The following is a 23,960-nucleotide window of genomic DNA, read 5'->3' as shown; positions in this document are numbered from 1 at the left end:
GACTCGCCTTTTAGGCAGCGGCGTCACTCAGAGGAGGAAATATGTCTGCCGCGCTTGTTTATGTATGTTCGCGACAGAAGACCGCCGGGGCGAGCACTGGCGCAGTTGCTGCGCACAGAAGCCTCAACTTTACAAAACTCCGAAAAAGGCATCTACTGTCCAATTTTGCCAGTTTGAAAAAATGACAATGGCCAGATTTGTGATATACTATGACTTTGAAACAATGCAAATCCCCTGTCCAGAAGACGATTCCCGAAGGCGGCACGTACCAATTGCCGTGGCCGCAATCAGGATATGTAACCCAAATAGGACATACAACTCATCCCTGTATCACCGGGTCGGGGCGGATTGCGTAGAAAGATTTCTCGATTGGCTAGACGTTCAAAGAGAAGAGATCCAACTCATAAATGATACTCAAAACCTGCCTTTAAAAATGACCCCCGAAGACTGGCTTCGTTTTCGCCAACAAACGTGTTGTGAAATGTGCGGGGCGGATTTCGCAGGATTCACTTCCCCCCTCAAAGATCATTGTCACCTTTCTGGAAAATACCGTTACGCCTTGTGTAACCGTTGTAACTTCACTTACGCGAGCGAAAAAACAACAATGGTGCCTTGTTTTGCTCACGGAGCCATACGATTCGACCAGCATCTTTTGATCAAAGCCATAGCGCGACGAAATGAAGAACGCCGGGTGTCACCCCCTCGGATTTTACCAAGAAACACTGAGCACTACTTGGCCGTATTTGACAGGGAAATCGTCTTTCAAGATTCATTTGAATTCATGAAAGCTTCCTTGAGCTCGATTGCGGAATCCATGAAGAATGCCAAGAGCACCGTTGGAGGGTCCAACGCCAAGAATCCAACCGTGTTCCCGCTCTTATGGGAATATGTCAGAGGCAACACCGAGCAATACGAGCTCTTGAGTAGAAAAGGTGTGTTCTGTTACGACTTCCTAGACGGGGAAGATAAACTCAAACTCGATAAACTCCCTTCAAAAGAGGTGTTTTATGATTCTCTTCGTGAAGTAAGCGTCACGGAGGCCGAATATAAACACGCGGAGCGGGTGTGGAGGGCTGCGGCTTGCCAAAATCTGAAAGATTACCTACTGGTCTATCTGATAACGGACGTGCTTCTCTTGGCGGATTGTTTTGAGAAATTCCGCGATTTGTCTTTGGGTCATTTCCAAATGGATACGGCCAAGTTTTTGACACTGCCACACTTTGCCTTCCACGCCATGCTGAAGCGCACGCAGGTGCGCTTGGATGTATTACACGATCTAGAAATGGTGCAGTGGGTGAAACGGGGTGTCAGAGGGGGTGTCGCCTCCATCATGCTACGCCACGCCGAGGCCAATATCCCCGAAATGGGCCGAAACTACAGACCCGAGGAGCCTCGGCAAGAAATCATGGCGCTCGATTGCACTAATTTATACGGACACGCCCTGAGCAAAAACTTGCCCGAGAAAAACTATCGTTGGTTGAGCAAGAACGAGATCAGCAAATTAAACGTTACAGAAATTCCAGACGACGCGAGAACGGGTTTTATCCTGAGCGTAGATCTCACTTACCCGGCAGAACTACACGAAAGGCACACCATGTATCCTCTGGCTCCACACAAAGCGGTGATTCCTCCGGCCCAATGGTCGGATTACACTTATGAATTGGGACTAAGACTAGGCGAGGCATCGTTCTTTAAATCTGGTCAAGAAAAACTGGTGCCCGATCTGACTGAGAAGCGGGACTACGTAGTGCACTATCAAAATTTAAAATACTACCTCAAGTGCGGCATGCGGTTGCGGCGCATTCGTCGTGTACTGGCCTTTGAACAGAGATGCTGGATGCATGATTTTGTAGACTTTATAACCAGCAAGCGTTCAAAGGCGGTCTCCGATTTTGAAAGCAGCTTTTGGAAGCTGATCCTGAACAGTATCTTTGGCAGACTCTTAATCGACAAAACCAAACACGTCAACATGAAGCTAGTCAGCAATGAGGCAGCTTTCAAAAAGTTATCGAGTAAACCGAATTTCAAATCCGTCACGTTCTACGATAAAACACTAGTAGGGGTACAGTCTACACCCGCATCCGTTGAGCTGAACAGTCCAGTGGTGGCCGGGTTCACCGTATTGGAGTTGAGTAAACTCCACATGTACAAGTTTCACTACAACTTCGTCCTGCCCGTGCTCGGCGGCCCAGAAAACTGCCAACTCTTGATGACTGACACTGATAGTCTCGTGTATCTGGTGAAAAACATCGAGCCAAAGGTTATCTTCTCCTCGGTTGCGCCACAGTATTTCGATTTTTCAAATTTCCCCCGAGCGCACGAGTTGTACAGTGAGGTCAATAAAAAAATCAAGGGCACATTTAAAATAGAATACCCGGGAGAATCCATAGTTGCCTTCGTGGGGGTTCGCGCAAAAATGTACTGCTTCAAATTTCTATCCGAGGGCAGGGAAGCAAAAGCCAAGGGCATCCCGAGAACGGCATTACAAAAGTTACATTTTGAAAATTATCACGATGCGCTGTTTGAACCAGAAAAGCCCCAGAGGTGTCATTTCAAGGCTATTCGCTCGATCAAGCACGATCTGTTCACCCTCTCGGGCGACAAGAAGGGACTCTCCTGCCTTGACTTGAAACGTTGGGTACGAAGCGACGGTATTCAGACGTACGCTTACGGCGATTTTCGGTGCAACCGTCAACCACCCTCCCCCGTACCGTCTCTCGGAAGCAGCAGCTCTAGTGAGGACGACGAAAAATGAGATCGGCATTGATGAAAAACACCCGTGTGGTCAGAACTTTGTCTTCCAAACAACACTCAAAATGGCGTCGTCATCAAAACTGCCTCGAGAACGGGTGACCGTAGAACTGTCTCCGCGACTGTCGATCAACATCTGCCGTTGGAACCAGGAGACGTGGTTCCACTTGCGACGAAACACGAAGACTGTGAGTTTAAACGCGGACGAGATGAGGGACCTGATAGGACAACAAGAGCAGTTAAAAGCTGCGGCACGCGAAGTGTTCCGGGCCGAGTTACAACGCGAGCTGAACGAAACAGACATGACGCCAATTCCCACCGCTCCGACGACTGCTTTTGCTGCGCCGAAAGTCTCACACGAGCCGGAGGAAGAAAGCGATTCGGAGGGGACCGGATCCTGGACGGGCGAAGATCCAACTTCTAAAAGTGACACTAAAAAACGCAAGAAAAAGTCATCAAAGAACAGTGCTGCTACTGCTACCGCTACAGGAAAATTGGCGAAGAAAGCGCACCTTAAAACTGTCAAGGACCCTTGGTAACTAACTGCCAGAGATCGTTCCTCCCTCCTCCCTCCCTAGCCAATATCCTATCAATCTTGAGTAATCGGACCGAGACAAAAACTGAGATGTGACAGACTACAACGAGTGTGAACTGCGAGTAATTTAAGTCATGTCTTTCTTCGGTATACAATTATACAAACTGTTGCTTTGATGCCCGGAGAAGAGCGGAACAAAAACATACCGGAGGACTCCCCGGATATGGAAAAAAACGAACTTTCCTCGCCAGATGAACCGGATTGCGGACCATCAGCGAGGACCCGTCTCCGGCACGTGTACTGCCGTTGGTTTTGTTGCAGTTGCCCTTCTTTAGAACGAGATGACGACCCCAAAGAAAAAAATACTTGTGGTGGCCGTTGAGGGACAAATCGGGGCAGGAAAAACAACTTTGTTGGAAGGGCTCGTCCAAGCCCACGCTCGGCGTTTGAACTCCTCGTTCACCCTCTCAATAGTGCGAGAAGGACTCGACGAATTCACGAAATTTGGTAAGCATAACCCTCTAGCCCTGGCATACCTAGATCCAAAGGAAAATGTAACTTTAGCTCAATTACACATAATTCGTTGCATCAACTCCGTATTCAAGCGGGAAGTTCAGGCCGATCTCGTCCGTCTCGCCGAAACGCCTGCTCTGACAGCGAAATACCACATCATAGTAACCGATCGAAGCCTGCTCGGACCCCTTCCTTTCCTGCAAAACACAGCTCAGCAGGGAAATATTGGGATTTTCGCGGAAGACTACCTGCGAGCGGAGACCTTATACTCGGCACGACGCACCCTGATTGAAGTCGGGATCCCCGAAGGATATAGCAGCATTTACTATCTGAACACCGGAGTAGAAGTTTGCTTGGAAAGAATAAAAATTAGGGGTCGCTCTTACGAATCTAGCATAGACAGGCGTTATCTGGACGCGCTGGAAGAACAATACGCTAAACATCTAGACTGGTGGACCGAGTCGGAAGGCAGGCTGTATTTTTGCGGGGACGAAAACACAGTCGTTAAAGCGGGGGTAGGAGAGCCCTCACAACTTCTCAGCTTCCTAGATTCGTTAGTAAGGGCTGCGGAGGAGAAGAAATAACTGTGTGACTGTGAAGACGCCGGCATTTTATAGGTGTCGGATAAGTTGACGATAAGAACGCGAAAATAGTAGCGTCTCCTTGGCCAACTCGGCGTCTAAGTTCTAGCTGATATGGGGAAAACGGCAAAAATCCAAGAGGGGACCGGGAAAAGAAAAACTCTGGTTTCCACTACCGCCTACGATTCGGGAACTGACTTCGAACAGTTCAAAAAAAAGTGCATCTGGTGTAATCGTCTATTAAGGCTCGTTTCGGGTAAATCGTATTGCGAAGGTTGTTCTAAGGCTTGCTTCCGCGAGTGCAGGCGGTGCCATAAACCGTACAACAGTCCTAAATTCTACAATTTCGATGATCAACGTTGTGATTCCTGTTTCCATAAACTAGAAGCGGAAAGAGAGGCTCGAGCAAAAAAGAAGCAGCAACAGTGCACGGGGAGGGCGAGTGAATCTTTAGAATCGCCGAAGAGTGCTATTAAAAAAAACCCCACCATATCGGAGAAGTCCACCACAGGATCCGACGAGCAGGGATTCTTCTGCCACGAAATACTGCCCGAGATTGAGCCACAAACGAAAGCACGACCAGTCCATGCGAAGGCGGCGACGGCGGGAGGTTTACCGACGAAAACTCGTGACCCGAAGGGGAAATCTGTCAAGAAACGAAGCGTCCCCCTCGAATCAGGCGACTGTTGTTATTGTCCTCCCGGACCTAAAAGCGCGAGAAGGGCTCCTCTGACGTCTCAGCTGGTTCAACAAGCTCCCCTCACAGTTCGTATTCAACTAGATGTAACCCAACGGAGAGATGGTTTAGTAGAAGTACTACAAGTAAACACACAAGAACACATGAACCCCGGCCGATCGAGCAGCGATAAGACGACCATTATAGCGGGACCATCACCACAGATCGAGAACACACTCTCCGTAGAAAGACCAACACCGGCAACCCTCCCCCGAAAGTCTCGCGTGCACCGGATCATCCGGCCGTCACTAGACAACCCGTCGTAGGAGAATTGGAGTCCGAAAATGGCCCGCCTCTGACTCCTTTCCCTACCCAAGCACCCTCCCCCTACCCGACCACTGTCGCGGCGCGAACCGATCTGAGCGATGACGCGAGCGAAGAAAATAGAAGCAACAATAGTTCGGGAGACGAAGACAGCGAGGAAGAGGAGAGTAGTAGCGAAGAGGAAGAAGGCAGCACAAGCGGGGCCGACGAATCCGGTAGCGACGAGGACAACGGTGAACAGCTCGAGCGCGGCGTTAAAGCTTAGAAAAAACCAAGACAAAATTAGGAGAGACCTATTTTCCAAAATCTACTATAAAAATACGCATCCAGCAAGCTTCGGCTCCGTCGAGCGTCTGCTAGGGGCCAGCAGGCGACGCGACCCCACCGTTAAGCGAGCCGAGGTCGTTCACTGGCTAAGCGGGGAGGACACCTACACGCTCCACCGGCAGGCTAGAAGAAACATCCCTCGTCGCAAAACCATCGTTCCCGGAAGCAATCATCAGTGGCAAATTGATTTAGTGGACGTGCAAAGCTTGCAAAAATTCAATGACGGAATAAAATACTTGTTAACAGTTATTGATGTGTTCAGCCGCCGAGCCTGGGCTCTGCCCCTCAAGTCAAAAACAGGAGCAGAAGTGGCCCGGGCTCTAAAAGACCTCTTCCTCCGGGAAAATGTTTATCCGAAGTACCTCCACGGAGACCAGGGGCGGGAATTTTTTAATGCCAACGTTTCAATGTTACTAAAAGACCTTGGAATTAAACTGTTTTCTGTGCACAGCGAAACAAAGGCGGCGCTAGCGGAAAGATGGAACCGGACCCTGAAATCTAAAGTTTATAAATTCATTACGAAAAACAATACCCATCGTTACGTAGACGCCCTGCCCGCTCTAGTCGAGAGTTACAACAACGCTGTACACAGAATAACGAAATTGGCCCCGAACGAAGTTACCGTCGACAAGGAAAAAGCCTTATGGCTCCACCTATACGGGAAAGAATTTCCGACTAAGACTAAATTTGCGTTTGAGTTGGGAGACACCGTCAGAGTCAGCCAAGTTGCCCAGGTCTTTGGCAAGGGCTACAAACCCCAATACACAACAGAGTGGTTTGTGGTGGCTCATCGTCGAAATACCAAACCACCAACGTATAAACTACGAGACGAGCACGGGGAGCTCATAGAGGGAAGTTTTTATGAAGAGGAGATGCAACGAATACAGCGCCCGGAAGATGAGACCGCCTTCCGCGTTGATGTTTTGAAAAAACGCCGGCGAAAAAATAAAACCGAATATTTTGTCCATTACGTCGGTTGGCCGGCTCGTTTCGACGAATGGGTGACAACAGAACAACTCGAAAAGGCATAAACGAACATGTGGGGAGCACAAAAACTGAACGATTAGCTCGATAGAAAATGACGAACCCAGACAACATTGTCGCCGGAGGCGTGTTTGACGCTCGCATCAAGCGTGACTTTGGTATGATTTGTGTTGGCCCTCCACTTGCGGGAAAGACCTTCTTTGTACGGCAACTCCTAAAAAATGCTAGACGAGTCGTCGATGGGCCTTTCGATTATATATATTGGTTCTACGGGGAGCCGTCGAAAACAGTGACCGAGCTGGAAAGGGAGAATACAATACGAACAGTGGAGGGCCTCCCAGAAAATCTAGACGAATACATCCACGTCCGAGATCCCCACGCCGGCGAGCGCCAGCACGGGTTGCTAATTTTCGATGACCTTATGCAGGGGGTCAGCAACAGCGAGGAAATCAGTCGTCTGGTGACAAAGAAATGTCAACACGGAGGCGTGAGTTGGATTGTGCTCATGCAAAACCTATTTCACCATGGGAAAACAAGAGTAACGATGCTTAGATGTTGCCACTATCTAGTTCTCTTTAAAAGCCCGTTAGACCGGTCGGTTGGACAGCATTTGGCGAGACGCATTCTTCCGAGCAGGCCGGAGACATTCGTTAGAATTTACGAAAGTGCCACGCAGAAGCCAAACAGTTACTTGTTTATAGACGGGCACCAGAACACCCCGGAAGAAGCTCGTTTTCGCACAGACATTTTTGGAGAAGACTTTCAGAACGCTTTTGTTCCGCACGCAAAAAAGGGCGGTGGAGGAGGGAAAAAATAAAGGCATCTCGATATTGTGTCCAATATAACGCCTGTTGTAAACGTACAAATTAGATACCTACTTATATCTTAATGTTCGATGGAGTTTAAAATCAATCTTAATGTTTCTTGGAGTTTTTGATCAAATAATGGTTGTCGTCGTTAGTGTCATAGTCTGATCGTGTTGAGCGACTAAGTTCTTCAAACTCTCGATATTGTGACCAATAATATATAACGTCTGTTGTAAACGTACAAATTAGATACCTACTTATATCTTAATGTTCGATGGAGTTTTAAATCAATCTTAATGTTTTGATCAAATGGTTGTCGTCGTTGTGAAAGTAGATTATTATGTATAGGCCTATACATATTACATACCGTGCACAAAAAAAAAAAATCATGTATAATCGTTCCCCAGCAATGGGGAGCCTGATAACTTTAATCTTTCGACATCATTCTATACGTCCTCGAAAGAGGACCATACGCCGGGCGTCTTGTGAAATTGAAAATCTTACTCTCGCTCCGATACTGTAGTAGTAGGATTGGTACTACTGAAAATAAAACGAAACTAGCCGAAGAGAGCTGGGGGGGGGGGGGGGAATAGGGCTTAAAACGCATGGCACCCCAATGCCGGTAAAGAAGTCTTCGACTAATAATTGTTAGAACTTTCTCTTCTGTGTAGTACCAGTTGTTCTTAGGCGATGTGAAATAAAAATAAAAAAACCCATACCACCATTTTTGTTAGTATTGCCGTGAATTAAGTGAAATGGAAACATCTAGTTTTTGATTCCAAACCAGATGTACTGAAAATAGAACAGATGAGTAAAAATCTTCGTGTGAATGAACAGAAGGAAGAAACTTAAACACGTTTCCGACTGCAGGACAGAGCGAGAGAGACAGGATTACTCAGAAGAAAATACTCGCAACACAGATCAACACAAACGAAGCTCGGAGATGCCCCGTAGAGTTTCTGGAAAAACAGGCTTCAAGGAGGTACGCCGGAGCAGAAAACACCACTCATTTGGATCTCCTTGCTCCAAAGCGGATAAATCAAAAGCAAAACAACACTTAGACTTTCTATCCTTGCTCGGGAGGGCCTCCAGTCGATCAACACGCGCAAAACTTCTCGATTTAGCCAGCAAAGGTCAAATTGACGCGATTTTAGAGTGTATAGAGAACGTCCACCATCGCACTGTGCCAGTTCCGGAGAATAAAGCACAAAAACTACGAAAGCACAGCCCATTGGTATGTCGGCTTAAGACTCCCCGAACTAGCCTACGGACTAAAAAAGCTCTGTTGGCGCAATCGGGTGGATTTCTTGGCTCTCTCATACCACTGGCCGTCTCGGCAATAGGGAGTCTTATATCCGGAATAACCGGGAAGAGAGGCTAAAAACAGCGGCTTAATCCAGATGTCAATGAATCCAGATTTCGGGGAGAGCGTCATAGTCCCTCTGAGTACCTACCGGGCTAAATGTCGACAGACAATTACAGTACCGCCGCCACCACCTCAAGAAAACGAAGAAGATGAAAAAAAGGAGGGCCTCAATCAAAAAGACCTACCGGATGATGTGAAACTAAATTTGCTCGCGAGGAAACGCTGGGAACAAAAACAAACTGGACAAATCAAGGAAAAAGCACAAACTAACACCGGACAAGCGTGGCGACTCGAAGACTTGTTGAGCAAATTTCAGATCATCGGCATCCGACATCCCTTCATTAACAGAATATTACGCGATTACGTGCAACATTTCCCGGGTGAAATTGACTGGAAGGATAGCACTTACGAAGTGATAATCGACGGAACTGTATTACCGAAATCAAATATTTTGCGAAGCCTTCATTTCCTTTTGGCTCCCGAAGACCTCGACTACCACGCACCCCCCGGAGCCTATCGCCTGGCCGCAAAACTAACGGAGATCGGCGTGCCCCGAGGCTGGATAAACTCAGAGGACAGGGCAGAATCGAGCGGCAGTCCCGCAGTGATTCCAGCACCGGCAGCAGATATTCGCGGAGCCCAAATTCCCGATACAACCCCCCCGAAAAAGCCCAGGGCACTCGAGAATCAGAAACAGGTCTTGTTAAACTACCTTCAGCTCAGGGAAAATAAAGGAGACCAGACCCCCCTGGGTAAAATCAGTTCTCCTAAAGCCGCTTCTACACCTGTGTTCAACCTGCGGGGAGCGACAGGGGTTGACAAAAGCATTTTGAAAGCATTAACCGACTTTCAGAAAAGTGCAGTCCCGAGCACCCAAGCCCAAAAAAACAACAACAGCAGCGTCAGTGTCATCCCAGAATCTCCCGACAGAAGCCGGGGGGTGGTGGAGAAGAGCATTTTCTTGACGCCGGATTCCTCCAAAACGGATGCGGCCTCACCATCCGAATTAACATCGAAACCGACCACCCGAAAGTCGAAGCGCCAGCGAAATCTGAGTTGGCTACCCTTCGATGCGAAGAAATGGGCGCAATAGAACGTAGTTGCCGTGTGGTTGGAGGAGTCAGCACGAGGACATAAAATACCAATCGCGTAGGAAACTATATATCATATACCCGTATACAAAAAGCCCCTTAATTCCACATCATATCATGTCAAAGAGGAGTGGAAGGACATGCGCCCTAGCAAGGCGCGTCATCTACGAGCCCGTGGACGCAGACTACATCGCCCATTACTGCGGGAAAGGAGAACAGGCAGGAGGCCTCCCAGTTTTCCGAGGAACTCCATACCAAGAGGGATACGGGATTGGGGACACATTAAGCAAAATGTTTAGAGGCATCATTCCCGTACTGAAGCGAACCGTCCTACCCATGGCTAAACGAGCGGCGTCAAGGGCGGGAAAGGTTCTCCTGAAGCAGGGCGTGGCAGTTCTTGGAGACGCTATGGACGGAAAGAATATAAAATCCGCCTTTAAAGAGAGAGCCCTTGAGGGAGTAAGAGAAGTCGGGCATGATGTAAGAAAAGACCTTGTGGACGCGATAACAACGCCCCGACCGGGTAGAGATCGACGCGTAAACAAGCGACCACCAGAAGAGCCGCCGAGGACCAAAAAAGCAAAAAGAATAAAAGGACAAAAATCAAACTCTGAGAAGGGATTTTTCACCCGTCGCCGATAGTTACCCCGAGAAGAAAACATGTCGCTTATCGACGCGGATTCCTGCGCGTGCACTAAGGCGGAATTGGAGTTGTTCGAAACAAAACCAACACAAACAGCGATCACGTCCGGAAAACTCGCAGAGGTGCACCCAACAACTTCGATTGAGAACACCGATGTCATTGAATTTAATACGCAAACCGACGAAAAAAATTACATCGATCTTCGGGAAACGACCATCTACATCAGGGCCAAAATTGTCAAACTGGATGGCACCGCTCTGACAGAGAAAACAGGTGACACTGTTGACCCAAAGGCGCAATGCTACCCGATAAACTATCTGGTCGGGACGATGTTCAAACAGGCCGAAATATCGCTTTCCGGGACACAGATTGGGAGCACCAGCAGCATGTACGCTTATCGGTCTTACCTGGAGGCGTTGCTCAGTTATGGCAAAGACGCAAAAACCCACCAATTGAGAGCAGGAGGATACTTCAAAGACGTGACCGACATGGAGACAACCGGTGCTACAATAAGTGACAGCACAGCCACCAACAAGGGGGCGGTGAGCCGATTCAAGATGACGAAGTTCAGCCAATCTTTTGAACTCCAGGGTCGGATCCATAATGAGATGTTCGAACAAGGGAAACTGCTTCTCAGCAAAGTACCACTAACCGTCAAACTAACATTAGGAAACCCCAAATTCAGCCTGATGTCCGCATCAACAGCTACCGATTACAAGATAAAATTGGAAAAAGCAATACTGATGACAAGCGTCAAAGAAATAGCCAGCTACGTCCGATTAGCGCACGAGCAGCGGCTTCTCGCAGCAAACGCAAAATACCCCGTGACAAGGATTGAAATGCGCTACTACCAAAAAGCAGCAGGAGGAAGCGACTTGTCCGAGGCAAACCTGTGCAAAGGAGAAACGCCGAGGCGCATCGCTATAGGACTGCTTGCCAGCAACGCCATGAACGGGGCCCTGGATGGAAACCCGTTCAACTTCAAACACTACAACGTGACAAGCATAAAACTAACTGTCGCGGGGGCATCTATCCCTTACGGGGAACTAAAGGTGGATTTTACCGCGAAAAATGTGGTGAATGGATACATGACGCTCTTTCGGGGGAGCAAGTTGTGGCCGGCCAACAAGAGCAACGACATATCACTAGACGACTATGTGGATGGATATGCCTTGTACGTCTTCAATTTAGCGCCGGATGACGCGGGATCGAGTGCTTTCCAACTCGCAAAAAATGGTGATGTCGGAGTGGAAATCAAGCTATCCACGGCCACCACCGAAGCAGTGAATCTCATAGTTTTATACGAATACGATTCTTTCGTGGAAATCGATGCCGATCGAAACGTGTATTACAGTCACGGCGGGGTGAAAGGAGCAGAAAAATAAATATGAACAAACACGAACTGAACGTTTTAATGAAAAGACACCCGGGGACACGAAACATTTTTACCAAGGCGGTGTCCAGTGATACTCTTCCGACGAACGCTCGAAAACGGAGACCCTGCGCATACATAAGCAATACGGCAAAAGCCCACGAGCCAGGGGAACATTGGGTGTGCCTTTATTTTAACCAAGTTCCTCCTCACGAGTACTTTGACAGTAACGGAGAAGCCCCCAGAAAAGCGAGATTCAGAGAAATTCTTAGTAGAGAAGGAACTTTTACTCGAAACTATATTCGGCTTCAAAGCCCTTTGTCCACAGTCTGCGGCCAATACTGCATGTACTACATCCTCATGCGAAGTAAAGGCCTATCGATGAGAGAGATTCTAAAACAATTTTCGGCGTACGACCTTCTCGGAAACGATAAAAAAGTAAATGCGACCATAGAAAGGCAATTCGGGATAAAACGGGACATATACGACACTAGTTTTCTCCTGCCACGAATTTTCCCACAACTCCTCAGCAAAGCAAAAGAAGTAGATTAAGCGGCGGGTGGGGAGAACAAAACTAGTATGAATAATTTAGACGAATAGATGTATGTAACTTTGTAACTTTAACAAACTTATAGATGTTGTAACTCGAAGTAAACTTTATCAAACTACATGTTGTATCTCGATGATGTAAACTTTGCCAAGGCGAAAACTTGACCAAAAAACTTTAGAATAGATGTTGATGTTACAACACGAAGTAAGTCTTTAGCACAAACTTTAGAATAGAATAATACTGTAATACGATGTAACTTTTAGAGGTGGAAATGTGTAGTATTAAAAAACATAATAATCCAAAAAACAGCGTTTTGTTGTCTATCTTCATCTTTCGATCTTTTCTTACTCCCCGATTAATAATAGTTTCCCACGCCCTCAAATTTCGAGAGAGAACGCTACCACCAAACGTGAAGGAGAACTTTTGAATTTACGTTGTTTTTACCGGCCAGAACTGATTTTTCCAAGAGTCATGAACGGGTCCGGTCTATGAAATCCACATTTTAAAACAGAATCAAAGTGCTCCTAGATTCTGTGTTGGATTCTGCTGATTTAGACGAAAACAGTTGGATTCTGTTTTAAAGTGTGATTTTCATATACTACTTCTCACATCCCCCTCTAGCACATTCTTGGGCACGAATACATGACAGAGATGGTGCATCCTCGAGGCAATTTAACTTCATAGTGTGCGTGCCGCTTGTGAAATACTGATCTGTCTACCGCCTTCTCCTAGCACCATTGATTTATCCTGTCAATCCCAGTCAGTATCTTTCTGTCAGTAGCCATCAAGGCCGTACTTGGTATCCTGACAGACTATGACTCTGCCCACGTTCATACATCTTGACCCTCGATGCATTGACATTGCTAAGCTTTACAGACAATGCGCGTATTTCTTCAATGGTATGGGCAGAGGTAACAATGGTAACACCACTGGAATTACAGTATGGATGGAGGTAACGGAGGCAGTACCTCTGGAAGTTCAGTATGGGCGGAGGCAATACTTCTTGAAGTTCAGTATGGGCGGAGGCAATACCTCTGGAAGTTCAGTATGGGTAGAGTCAATACCACTGGAAGTTCAGTATGGGCGGAGTCAATACCTCTGGAAGTTCAGTATGGGTGGAGGTAACGGAGACAATACCACTGGAAGTTCAGTATGGGCGCAAGGAAGGTATGGGCGGAGGCAAAACCACTGGAAGTTCAGTATATCATTTAAAGGGACAACTTAGGCATGAGATATGTTTCGTAGAAAAATGGCTTCCTGCAGGACCGTGACTCTTTGAAAAGCATAACTGCAACTAGAGTTTGGATATTTGCTTTTAGCAAATTTGAGTCCAGCACCAGGGTGCAGATATTGGGGTTTAGATACTGAGAGGAGAAATAGAGGGTTTTGCAGAAATGCGGCAAATGTTTTGCCACGTAACTGTAGTGAGTTAACCTGGAATCGGGGAAAAACCTGAACATTCTCATTCCTGTAATGAAAGTTTGCGATCTCAATTGACATGCAAGAAGGGTTTGCACATGCTTTTATTTGGCTTTCCACATGCTTTTTGGAAATTAGGCTTCCTTGAAGTTTAGGCCTAGATCAGGTCCACAACCATTGCAAGGAAATTCAAGGTATCTTTTTGCCCTCCTCTTCTAGGACAGACAATGTCTGTTTGGCGACACTTCCGGTCGGGGATTGTAAATTTTCTTCCCAATTCATAATGGGGAGTAGATTTGGCTGTATTTATTATGTTCCAAAAACTGTTCCGCAACGTCTTTCCCCCTTGTCCGTCATTAAAGGCATTCAAGTGTGTTGGTCAACCATGACTATCTCCTTTGTCCCTCCACCATAAGGCCAAGTTTCCCCTTATGACATCACTATTTCGGACACTCAACGCCCCATTTCTGGAAAGGTGTATAGGATTTTTCCAGAAACGATAATTTCTTTTAGTTTTTATTACGGTATCATCAAAATTACAGACAGTTTCATAGCTGAGAAGCATCATACATTAGTTCAGAATATTTACAATCAATGATATTACAAAGAAAATTCTATATACCCCGGTATAATTGATTTAACTGGGCACTACGTTCGTGTTCGCTCATGAATACTAAAAAAATTATCGCGCAAAGATCCTGGTCACGTGAACGATGGCTCTTCCATTCATTGCCGCTACTTAACTTTGCAACAATTAACTTTGCAAAACAACCAATTCAAACACAAAAAAACAATTTAGCAACACTTTGATATTTTACCATGTAGAGTATGTGACATTTCATGCGTTTATTAGGAAGAAAATACAAAAAGGTAATGTAATTAATACGGTACCAAAGGGACATGAGGGAGTGATGACAAAAGCTACAACAGCGCTGAATGCCACGTGGCTTTGTTTACAATCAGTACGGGCAAGTTTTGAGATCTAAAATGTAGCAAAAGCATCGAAGAGGCTCAGAAATTTTTAATGAATTTACAACTCGGACCTAGACGCAAGGGCCCAACGCGCCGCGTAGCGGCAAAAAAGCGAAGCTGGCGAAACATTTATAACGGGTCACCGTCACTTATTATTGGACTTATAGCGCATTTACGGGGTTGCAACTATTTTGCTTTATAGTGTCACCAGGAAAGAAAAGCATGCGACCTAACGCCGATCTATTTGTATAAAGTGATAATTGGAAGGTATATAGTAGGAAATATCAATAAAATAATCATTCCATGTCGTCTTTTGAGGGCATTTTTGATTGTAAAAAATATATGTGTACGTCACCGTAGTCTCTGCAATGATAATTTTATCAGAGCAGTCTCGCGCAAGTAGAAGTTCTTTACCTATTAGTTCTTCACTTATTAGTCTCAACGTCTGGCGCAAAGCCAGACGTTTTCCATTACGATTTCACTACGATGTTTGACAAGAAGGAGCAGTGCGCGAGATATGCTAATGAGCAGACTTCCCTCGCTTGAGTTTCTGAAGAATGTTCCATATCGCGCTAAGCTCATCACTGCTGATTATGACAGGCGTGCAACGGTAGGTATCTGCTCCCCAACTTCCACCCTAATACGGTACAATAAGTTACCATTTGATGGGAATGGGACAATACCCTCACTGTGTATGGAGTCATAGGGATAAGAAGACATTATTCATTAGTGTTGGTACAAGTGATTTTGCCCAAAAAGCATGCGCATTCAAAAAACAAAATATGCAAGGTATCACGTACATGACCATGACGACGTGCAGAAAGTGCACTGGCCAGTGCATACCCTATGGCTATGTACTAGTAAACATGGTAAACATGGTAAACATGAACAACATCATTATTCATCGGCAGTTCATTTTACTCCGAGCTTTTCCTGAAACATATAGCCATGATGATTAGGCCTACCATGTACCATGACCAATAACAGCACTAGATCATGTAGATGTCAACAAGTTCACATGAACCGTATAATCCCGCATGGCGCATGTGGGGCATGCGTCTAAACCAAAGCCCCAAAATCACTTGTTTTGGTCTATTTCACTTGTGTTTCCCCCGTCTCCCAGTCCATAATACATTTACAGTTTACAATCCCCGATCATGGCCCAACAAAAGGTCATCGGTTGACTAAAGGAACACAACTGTTCAATGGATTTATAGTTGAATGCGATCAAACTACGTCTTTTCAATCGTGGATTGTAAATTTAACCCCATGGGCCTAGGGAAGGCCCTATAACAATACTTTCGACACAGTTATTATCTCCGCTGCCTCCACCATGTTACACACAGTGCTCACTGCTGATTCTAAAATGCGCCACCTAGTCAAAACAGGACATATGTTCTTCTAGGAATAGATCTCTTTCCAGTATTTCGTCATTCCACTATCGTCATCACCTCATCATACTTTCATTGACATTACAGGCACACATCCACAGAGCACTCTTCAAATCATCTAGTGGTTATCCAACTAGGATTATAAAGGTAATTTCTTAGCCCCGCACAGTGGGTTTCAGTCTTGATAAAGGGGCACTATTGCTAGCAGCTAGGTAGGCAAGATAAATTTAGCCGAAGTAGCCGATAGGGGTCTCTCACCCCTCAAAGTCGTCACAACTATTCAAGCTTGTACAAGGAATACATGCAGCGCTGACTCTAACAAGACCCAATGGGAATGTCGCACAGTCATCTGTCAAAAACAAGACCTATGTTGTAGTATGATCTCTTGCCAATATTTAATAATTGCACTATCGTCATCACCTCATCATACTTCATTGACATTACAGGCACACATTGACATAGACCACTGTTGCAATCAACAACACAGTCGCTATCCAAGTAGCATTATAGAGGTAATTATCATTATCATACCTCATTAGCATGTGAACCAATCGCGTCGCGTCCTTTGCGATCACGGCAAAGCCTCATGGAATAATGTCTTTCACCGTTGAATAATTTTTCATATTCCATGCCTACAACTTCAATTTCTTCATATTCCATGGCTAGAAGTTCAATACTAATATAATATCCAAGATAAAGTTACAAGAAGTAGTCAATAGGGGTCTCTCACCTCTCACTGTATGTCCACACTATTCACGCTTGTACGAGGAATACATTCAATGCTGAATCTAACAACACCCAGTGCCCTTACTCTGTATATTAGTCACTGGAAGATGGCCCATTTCACTCCTTGCTTCTACTTCACCTATAGTCTCATTGCAAACGCCTCAGTTCTATGATATCACATTCACTTTCAGCTGTCATGCAACGCAACAACTGTGCTATCTGCCATCGCACATCAACGAAGAAGTGCAGCCGCCCACATTCCACCTCACGTCTGTCCGACCAGCTGCAATCCTCGAGGACGCCCCACTGTACCACGATTTCACTACGATGTTTGACAAGAAGGAGCAGTGCGCGAGATAGGCTAATGAGCAGACTTCCCTCGCTTGAGTTTCGGAAGAATGTTCCATATCGCGCTAAGCTGACCACTGCTGACCATGACAGGCGTGCATTGGACTGGTACAGGTTGGAACTGAACATTGAATATGCTGGTGGTGACGCTTTCTGATGAGAAGTTGGTCGTGACTGATGCAGTATCCTTGGACTTGTCCACAGCATCGTTCAATCATTGCTCTCTGAGCTGCCTTGATTCTGTACTTACCCAAATACTAAGACCAAATGCCTCTTGACTGTGCTTTAAGACAGACTGGCGCCATGCCTGGAGATATGACTGACCCCTTTTGGCAAATTTGTATGACTTTATCTTGCCTACCTAGCTGCTGCCTATAGTCTCCCTTTAACTGCGGAACACTTCAAAGTCGATAAAATGCCATGTTCCACCTTTTAATGTGTTCAGACTGCCATTTTCAAAATAATCAAGTCAGGACACTGCCTTCTCGTCTCATAATAAATTTTGCTTTCCTCAATAATAACATTTCTTCTTCTTCAATGCTTTCATCATTCCAAACTTCTCCTCCTCTGACTTTTACAGGGGTAGTCATGGCAATCAAAACCCAAATACTGAGACCAAATGCCTGTTGACTGTGCTTTAAGAGAGACTGGCGGCATGCCTAGTCTCTCTTAAAGCACAGTCAACAGACACCAACCCCCTCAGACTCAGAAACCACAAACGCCCAACCTTTCCTGCTACCTTAATACTTCTGGACGCAAGGGCCCAACGCGCCGCGTAGCGGCAAAAAAGCGAAGCTGGCGAAACATTTATAACGGGTCACCGTCACTTATTATTGGACTTATAGCGCATTTACGGGGTTGCAACTATTTTGCTTTATAGTGTCACCAGGAAAGAAAAGCATGCGACCTAACGCCGATCTATTTGTATAAAGTGATAATTGGAAGGTATATATTTGGAAATATCAATAAAATAATCATTCCATGTCGTCTTTTGAGGGCATTTTTGATTGTAAAAAATATATGTGTACGTCACCGTAGTCTCTGCAATGATAATTTTATCAGAGCAGTCTCGCGCAAGTAGAATTTCTTTACCTATTAGTTCTTCACTTATTAGTCTCAACGTCTGGCGCAAAGCCAGACGTTTTCCATTACGATTTCACTACGATGTTTGACAAGAAGGAGCAGTGCGCGAGATATGCTAATGAGCAGACTTCCCTCGCTTGAGTTTCTGAAGAATGTTCCATATCGCGCTAAGCTCATCACTGCTGATTATGACAGGCGTGCAACGGTAGGTATCTGCTCCCCAAATTCCACCCTAATACGGTACAATAAGTTACCATTTGATGGGAATGGGACAATACCCTCACTGTGTATGGAGTCATAGGGATAAGAAGACATTATTCATTAGTGTTGGTACAAGTGATTTTGCCCAAAAAGCATGCGCATTCAAAAAACAAAATATGCAAGGTATCACGTACATGACCATGACGACGTGCAGAAAGTGCACTGGCCAGTGCATACCCTATGGCTATGTACTAGTAAACATGGTAGGCCTAAACATGAACAACATCATTATTCATCGGCAGTTCATTTTACTCCGAGCTTTTCCTGAAACATAAAGCCATGATGATTACTGCAGATTAGGCCTACCATGTACCATGACCAATAACAGCACTAGATCATGTGGATGTCAACAAGTTCACATGAACCGTATAATCCCGCATAGCGCATGTGGGGCATGCGTCTAAACCAAAGCCCCAAAATCACTTGTTTTGGTCTATTTCAGTTTCACTTGTGTTTCCCCCGTCTCCCAGTCCATAATACATTTACAGTTTACAATCCCCGATCATGGCCCAACAAAAGGTCATCGGTTGACTAAAGGAACACAACTGTTCAATGGATTTATAGTTGAATGCGATCAAACTACGTCTTTTCAATCGTGGATTGTAAATTTAACCCCATGGGCCTAGGGAAGGCCCTATAACAATACTTTCGACACAGTTATTTATCTCCGGTGCCTCCACCATGTTACACACAGTGCTCCCTGCTGATTCTAAAATGCGCCACCTAGTCAAAACAGGACATATGTTCTTCTAGGAATAGATCTCTTTCCAATATTTCGTCATTCCACTATCGTCATCACCTCATCATACTTTCATTGACATTACAGGCACACATCCACAGAGCACTCTTCAAATCATCTACACAGTGGTTATCCAACTAGGATTATAAAGGTAATTTCTTAGCCCCGCACAGTGGGTTTCAGTCTTGATAAAGGGGCACTATTGCTAGCAGCTAGGTAGGCAAGATAAAGTTAGACGAAGTAGCCGATAGGGGTCTCTCACCCTTCAAAGTCGGTCACAACTATTCAAGCTTGTAAGGAATACATGCAGCGCTGACTCTAACAAGACCCAATGGGAATGTCGCACAGTCATCTGTCAAAAACAAGACCTATGTTGCAGTATGATCTCTTGCCAATATTTAATAATTGCACTATCGTCATCACCTCATCATACTTCATTGACATTACAGGCACACATTGACATTGACCACTGTTGCAGTCAACGACACAGTCGCTATCCAAGTAGCATTATAGAGGTAATTATCATTATCATACCTCATTAGCATGTGAACCAATCACGTCGCGTCCTTTGCGATCACGGCAAAGCCTCATGGAATAATGTCTTTCACCGTTGAATAATTTTTCATATTCCATGCCTACAAGTACAACTTCAATTTCTTCATATTCCATGGCTAGAAGTTCAATACTAATATAATATCCAAGATAAAGTTACAAGAAGTAGTCAATAGGGGTCTCTCACCTCTCACTGTATGTCCACACTATTCACGCTTGTACGAGGAATACATTCAATGCTGAATCTAACAACACCCAGTGCCCTTACTCTGTATATTAGTCACTGGAAGATGGCCCATTTCACTCCTTGCTTCTACTTCGCCTATAGTCTCATTGCAAACGCCTCAGTTCTATGATATCACATTCACTTTCAGCTGTCATGCAACGCAACAACTGTGCTATCTGCCATCGCACATCAACGAAGAAGTGCAGCCGCCCACATTCCACCTCACGTCTGTCCGACCAGCTGCAATCCTCGAGGACGCCCCACTGTACCACGATTTCACTACGATGTTTGACAAGAAGGAGCAGTGCGCGAGATAGGCTAATGAGCAGACTTCCCTCGCTTGAGTTTCGGAAGAATGTTCCATATCGCGCTAAGCTGACCACTGCTGACCATGACAGGCGTGCATTGGACTGGTACAGGTTGGAACTTAACATTGAATATGCTGGTGGTGACGCTTTCTGATGAGAAGTTGGTCGTGACTGATGCAGTATCCTTGGACTTGTCCACAGCATCGTTCAATCATTGCTCTCTGAGCTGCCTTGATTCTGTACTTACCCAAATACTAAGACCAAATGCCTGTTGACTGTGCTTTAAGAGAGACTGGCGCCATGCCTAGAGATATGACTGACCCCTATTGGCAAATTTGTATGACTTTATCTTGCCTACCTAGCTGCTGCCTATAGTCTCCCTTTAACTGCGGAACACTTCAAAGTCGATAAAATGCCATGTTCCACCTTTTAATGTGTTCAGACCGCCATTTTCAAAATAATCAAGTCAGGACACTGCCTTCTAGTCTCATAATAAATTTTGCTTTCCTCAATAATAACATTTCTTTTTCTTCAATGCTTTCATCATTCCAAACTTCTCCTCCACTGACTTTTACAGGGGTACAGTCATGGCAATCAAAACCCAAATACTGAGACCAAATGCCTGTTGACAGTGCTTTAAGAGAGACTGGCGCCATGCCTAGTCTCTCTTAAAGCACAGTCAACAGACACCAACCCCCTCAGACTCAGAAACCACAAACGCCCAACCCTTCCTGCTACCTTAATACTTCTGGATATATTAGTTTATTTCATTAGCTGAGATAGGTATGTTAGCGGGGAAGGCATTTAGCTTAGTTAATGTTTCGAGCCTTTGCTCAATGGTCAAAGGATGCAGCTTTTTAACTCTTTTAGTGCCAAATACATTCTGAAACCGCTGCAAATTCCCATCCCCCTTGACTGCCCAACTCATTCCGGAATTAAAGGCCATAACTCCAGGTTTTTTTGCCATTTTCTGCTGTAAGACGATTTCAAAAGTGTACCTAACACTTTATACAATACAGAAAACCAAATGCAATTACAGTAGAACCTCCCTTAGCAGACACCTCTCTACTAAGGACACCCTCTCTATTAAGGACACTAGTTTCGGTCCCAAATAGTTCATTTACATTCATTTTGACCTCTCTAATCAGGACACCTCTCTAACAAGGACAGCACTTGTCAGTCCCGAGGGTGTCCTTCACAGAGAGGTTCCACTGCAGCTCCATCCATTTTCACTATTGCATCAGATGTTGATGTAGCACTTAAATAGGAATACAACGATCAAAGCATGTTGGGATTTGAAATGAATTAGCGTTAGTCTTCATACCGCAAACTCTACTTCATTTTACCGCAACCAGTACCGTTAGATAACTCCTTTATTTCAGCTGACAAGCAGGACTACGAACACAAAATCATCACTTGTGTAATCTACGACATCGTTCAAATAATTAGAGAAAAATCGCATTCAAAATCGCAATCAATTTTAGAAATAACAACAGGATTAGATTCCTCCTGATGTTCCAGGATAACGAGGTCTTAAAAATGAATGATATTTATGTAACTAGACATCTGTTTGATTGCAGACCTGATTTGGCGAAAAGTATTTTGCTGCCTTCAGCGTGCGTTACCATGGTAACTCGGAGTCGTTGTAAGACCGGTAATTCGGTATTACCACGTTCTGGTCTTGGTGGGTGGGATTGTGTATAGTCCATTCATAAATCTGTTGTCTTCGTTGTTTAGTGCTCTGGAGCGTGAACTACTTAAAGGGGTACGCCGATGTATTTAATCGTGGTCAGAAAAAACAGAAATATATATATATATACGCAATGCTTTGGGGCATCTTGCGTACAACTTTGCTAAAACTAGGTAAATAGTATTTGCATATTTGTCTACATAACCGTAAGTTGAATGTTATATTCAATGTGTAGTCACGAAATGAGAAATTTTCAAATTAGATTACAAATTTCAAATTTTTATCGAGCGGTGTATACCTTTAAGTCGTGATTGCTGGTGCTAATTTCTGTTGAATTGAAACTGGTTTATCCAATTAGGTTTTAGTACCACTGATATATTCCTTACCTTTGTGTTTCAGAGACACCCCTCAATGCCTCAACGAGCTCCGCGGAGAGAAAGGCCAAGCTGTATTACCAATCATGTATGGACGAAGGAGGTGTGAAAGAAAAGCTGGGTGCCGAACCTCTCATCGACATCATCAAGAAGGTCGGGGGCTGGGCAGTCAACGACGAAAACTTCGACGTGAAAACATGGAATTTTCACTCCTCCTTGGAACAGACGCATTCAAATTATGGTCTAGGGACATTTTTTGGGATGTTTGTTGGGATGGATGATAAAAATTCTTCTAGGAATATCATTCAGGTACTTATTGTTATGATTCTTCTTAAGGCTGGGTTCACATAGAACTATACTATTCGGGTATTCGGTGCACGTTTTGCCAGGGCACGCGGGTACCTGAAATCGAACAAGGAAATTTCACAATACCGGGTCACATCAGAGGGCACTATTCGAAAAGGTCGTATACCTGCGTATAGTATAGTATAGTGGGAATCGTGCGCGTTCGATTTTCGTGCAGCGTATACCACCCTGTTTAGAAGTGACCAGAGGACTTGGTAAGAACATGCATTTTAATGTTATCTATCACAATTATTAAACGATTTATTGCATACTATAGGATAAGTTAGAAACAATAGTACTCATTTTTACTCATTATATTGCAGTTTCTAAGTACAGGCCTTCATTACATGTTTTATTACTAATCAACTAAATGATTCTTTTAATTAACATATAGCGAACTTGTTTCTTTCTTTGGTCTTTGTGCCTGGTCATCTTCATCCTCGGCTAAGAGGAGAAGAGCCAAATCTTCTTCGTCTGAACTGTCCATCTGATCGGCGCCAAAAGACGGAATACCGCACGCATGCTACCCTATGTGACTGGCCGTGCCCGTATAGCGTATAGCGAATACCGAATAGCGTATATCGAATAACGTATACCGAATACCGTATAGTTCTATGTGAACCCAGCCTAAAGGGACAATATAGGCAGTGACAAAATATCACGTAATGTGCCGTAGCCTGGCAAGTAAAAGTTTCTTTTTAAAAACGCCAGATGTCACCCTTCGAGCAAACTTATTTTAAATCTCCGCGAACCTGGTATGCTGGGCCTATTTTAAATCTCCGCGAACCTGGTATTCTGGGCCTGTTCCAAACCAATGCTAATGCTCCTATGTACGGGATACCCTAAACTAAGAGCCAAGAGCCACGATCACCTTTTTTTTACAGGACAGATAGGCGTACGTCTGACTGTACAGAGTGCATGAAGTGCAGGCACAATGTACACCGTATTGTACAGACGGCGTAACGATAGTATGATAAAAAAATCCAGGCTGCAGACAACCCCTATCC

At 45.0% G+C, this 23,960-nt stretch overlaps 4 protein-coding genes and 1 long non-coding RNA gene across 6 annotated transcripts in view; 4 read left to right on the top strand and 1 right to left on the bottom strand.

Moving 5' to 3' along the window:
* Window positions 1-23,960, bottom strand: part of LOC135497090 (serine/threonine-protein phosphatase 6 regulatory ankyrin repeat subunit A-like) — a 94,287-nt gene that overhangs the window by 45,961 nt on the left and 24,366 nt on the right. The window lies entirely within an intron of this gene.
* On the top strand, window positions 605-2,755 carry LOC135497181 (uncharacterized). The gene has a single exon (XM_064786928.1). The coding sequence runs from the start codon at window positions 605-607 to the stop codon at window positions 2,753-2,755; it is 2,151 nt and encodes a 716-aa protein (XP_064642998.1).
* Window positions 10,615-11,982, top strand: LOC135497180 (uncharacterized protein F54H12.2-like). The gene has a single exon (XM_064786927.1). It carries the CDS (start codon window positions 10,615-10,617, stop codon window positions 11,980-11,982), a length of 1,368 nt encoding a protein of 455 aa, XP_064642997.1.
* On the top strand, window positions 19,543-20,962 carry LOC135497094 (uncharacterized). Its single transcript, XR_010448765.1, has 3 exons — window positions 19,543-19,609; window positions 19,908-19,973; window positions 20,385-20,962. It is a non-coding gene; the product is annotated as an uncharacterized LOC135497094 (long non-coding RNA).
* LOC135497091 (endothelin-converting enzyme homolog) overlaps window positions 22,658-23,960 on the top strand; it is a 39,110-nt gene continuing 37,807 nt past the window's right edge. For both annotated transcript variants that reach the window (XM_064786799.1, XM_064786798.1), the window contains exon 1: window positions 22,658-22,917. In XM_064786799.1, the coding sequence (XP_064642869.1) occupies window positions 22,699-22,917 (219 nt within the window). In that variant the 5' untranslated portion in view covers window positions 22,658-22,698. The remainder of the gene's footprint in view (window positions 22,918-23,960) is intronic.

This window comes from Lineus longissimus, chromosome 12 (assembly GCF_910592395.1).
Source record: "Lineus longissimus chromosome 12, tnLinLong1.2, whole genome shotgun sequence".
In the NCBI taxonomy this organism is placed as follows: domain Eukaryota; kingdom Metazoa; phylum Nemertea; class Pilidiophora; order Heteronemertea; family Lineidae; genus Lineus; species Lineus longissimus.
The sequence above is the reverse complement of the archived record's forward strand: the minus strand, read 5'-3'. Positions and strand labels throughout refer to the sequence as shown.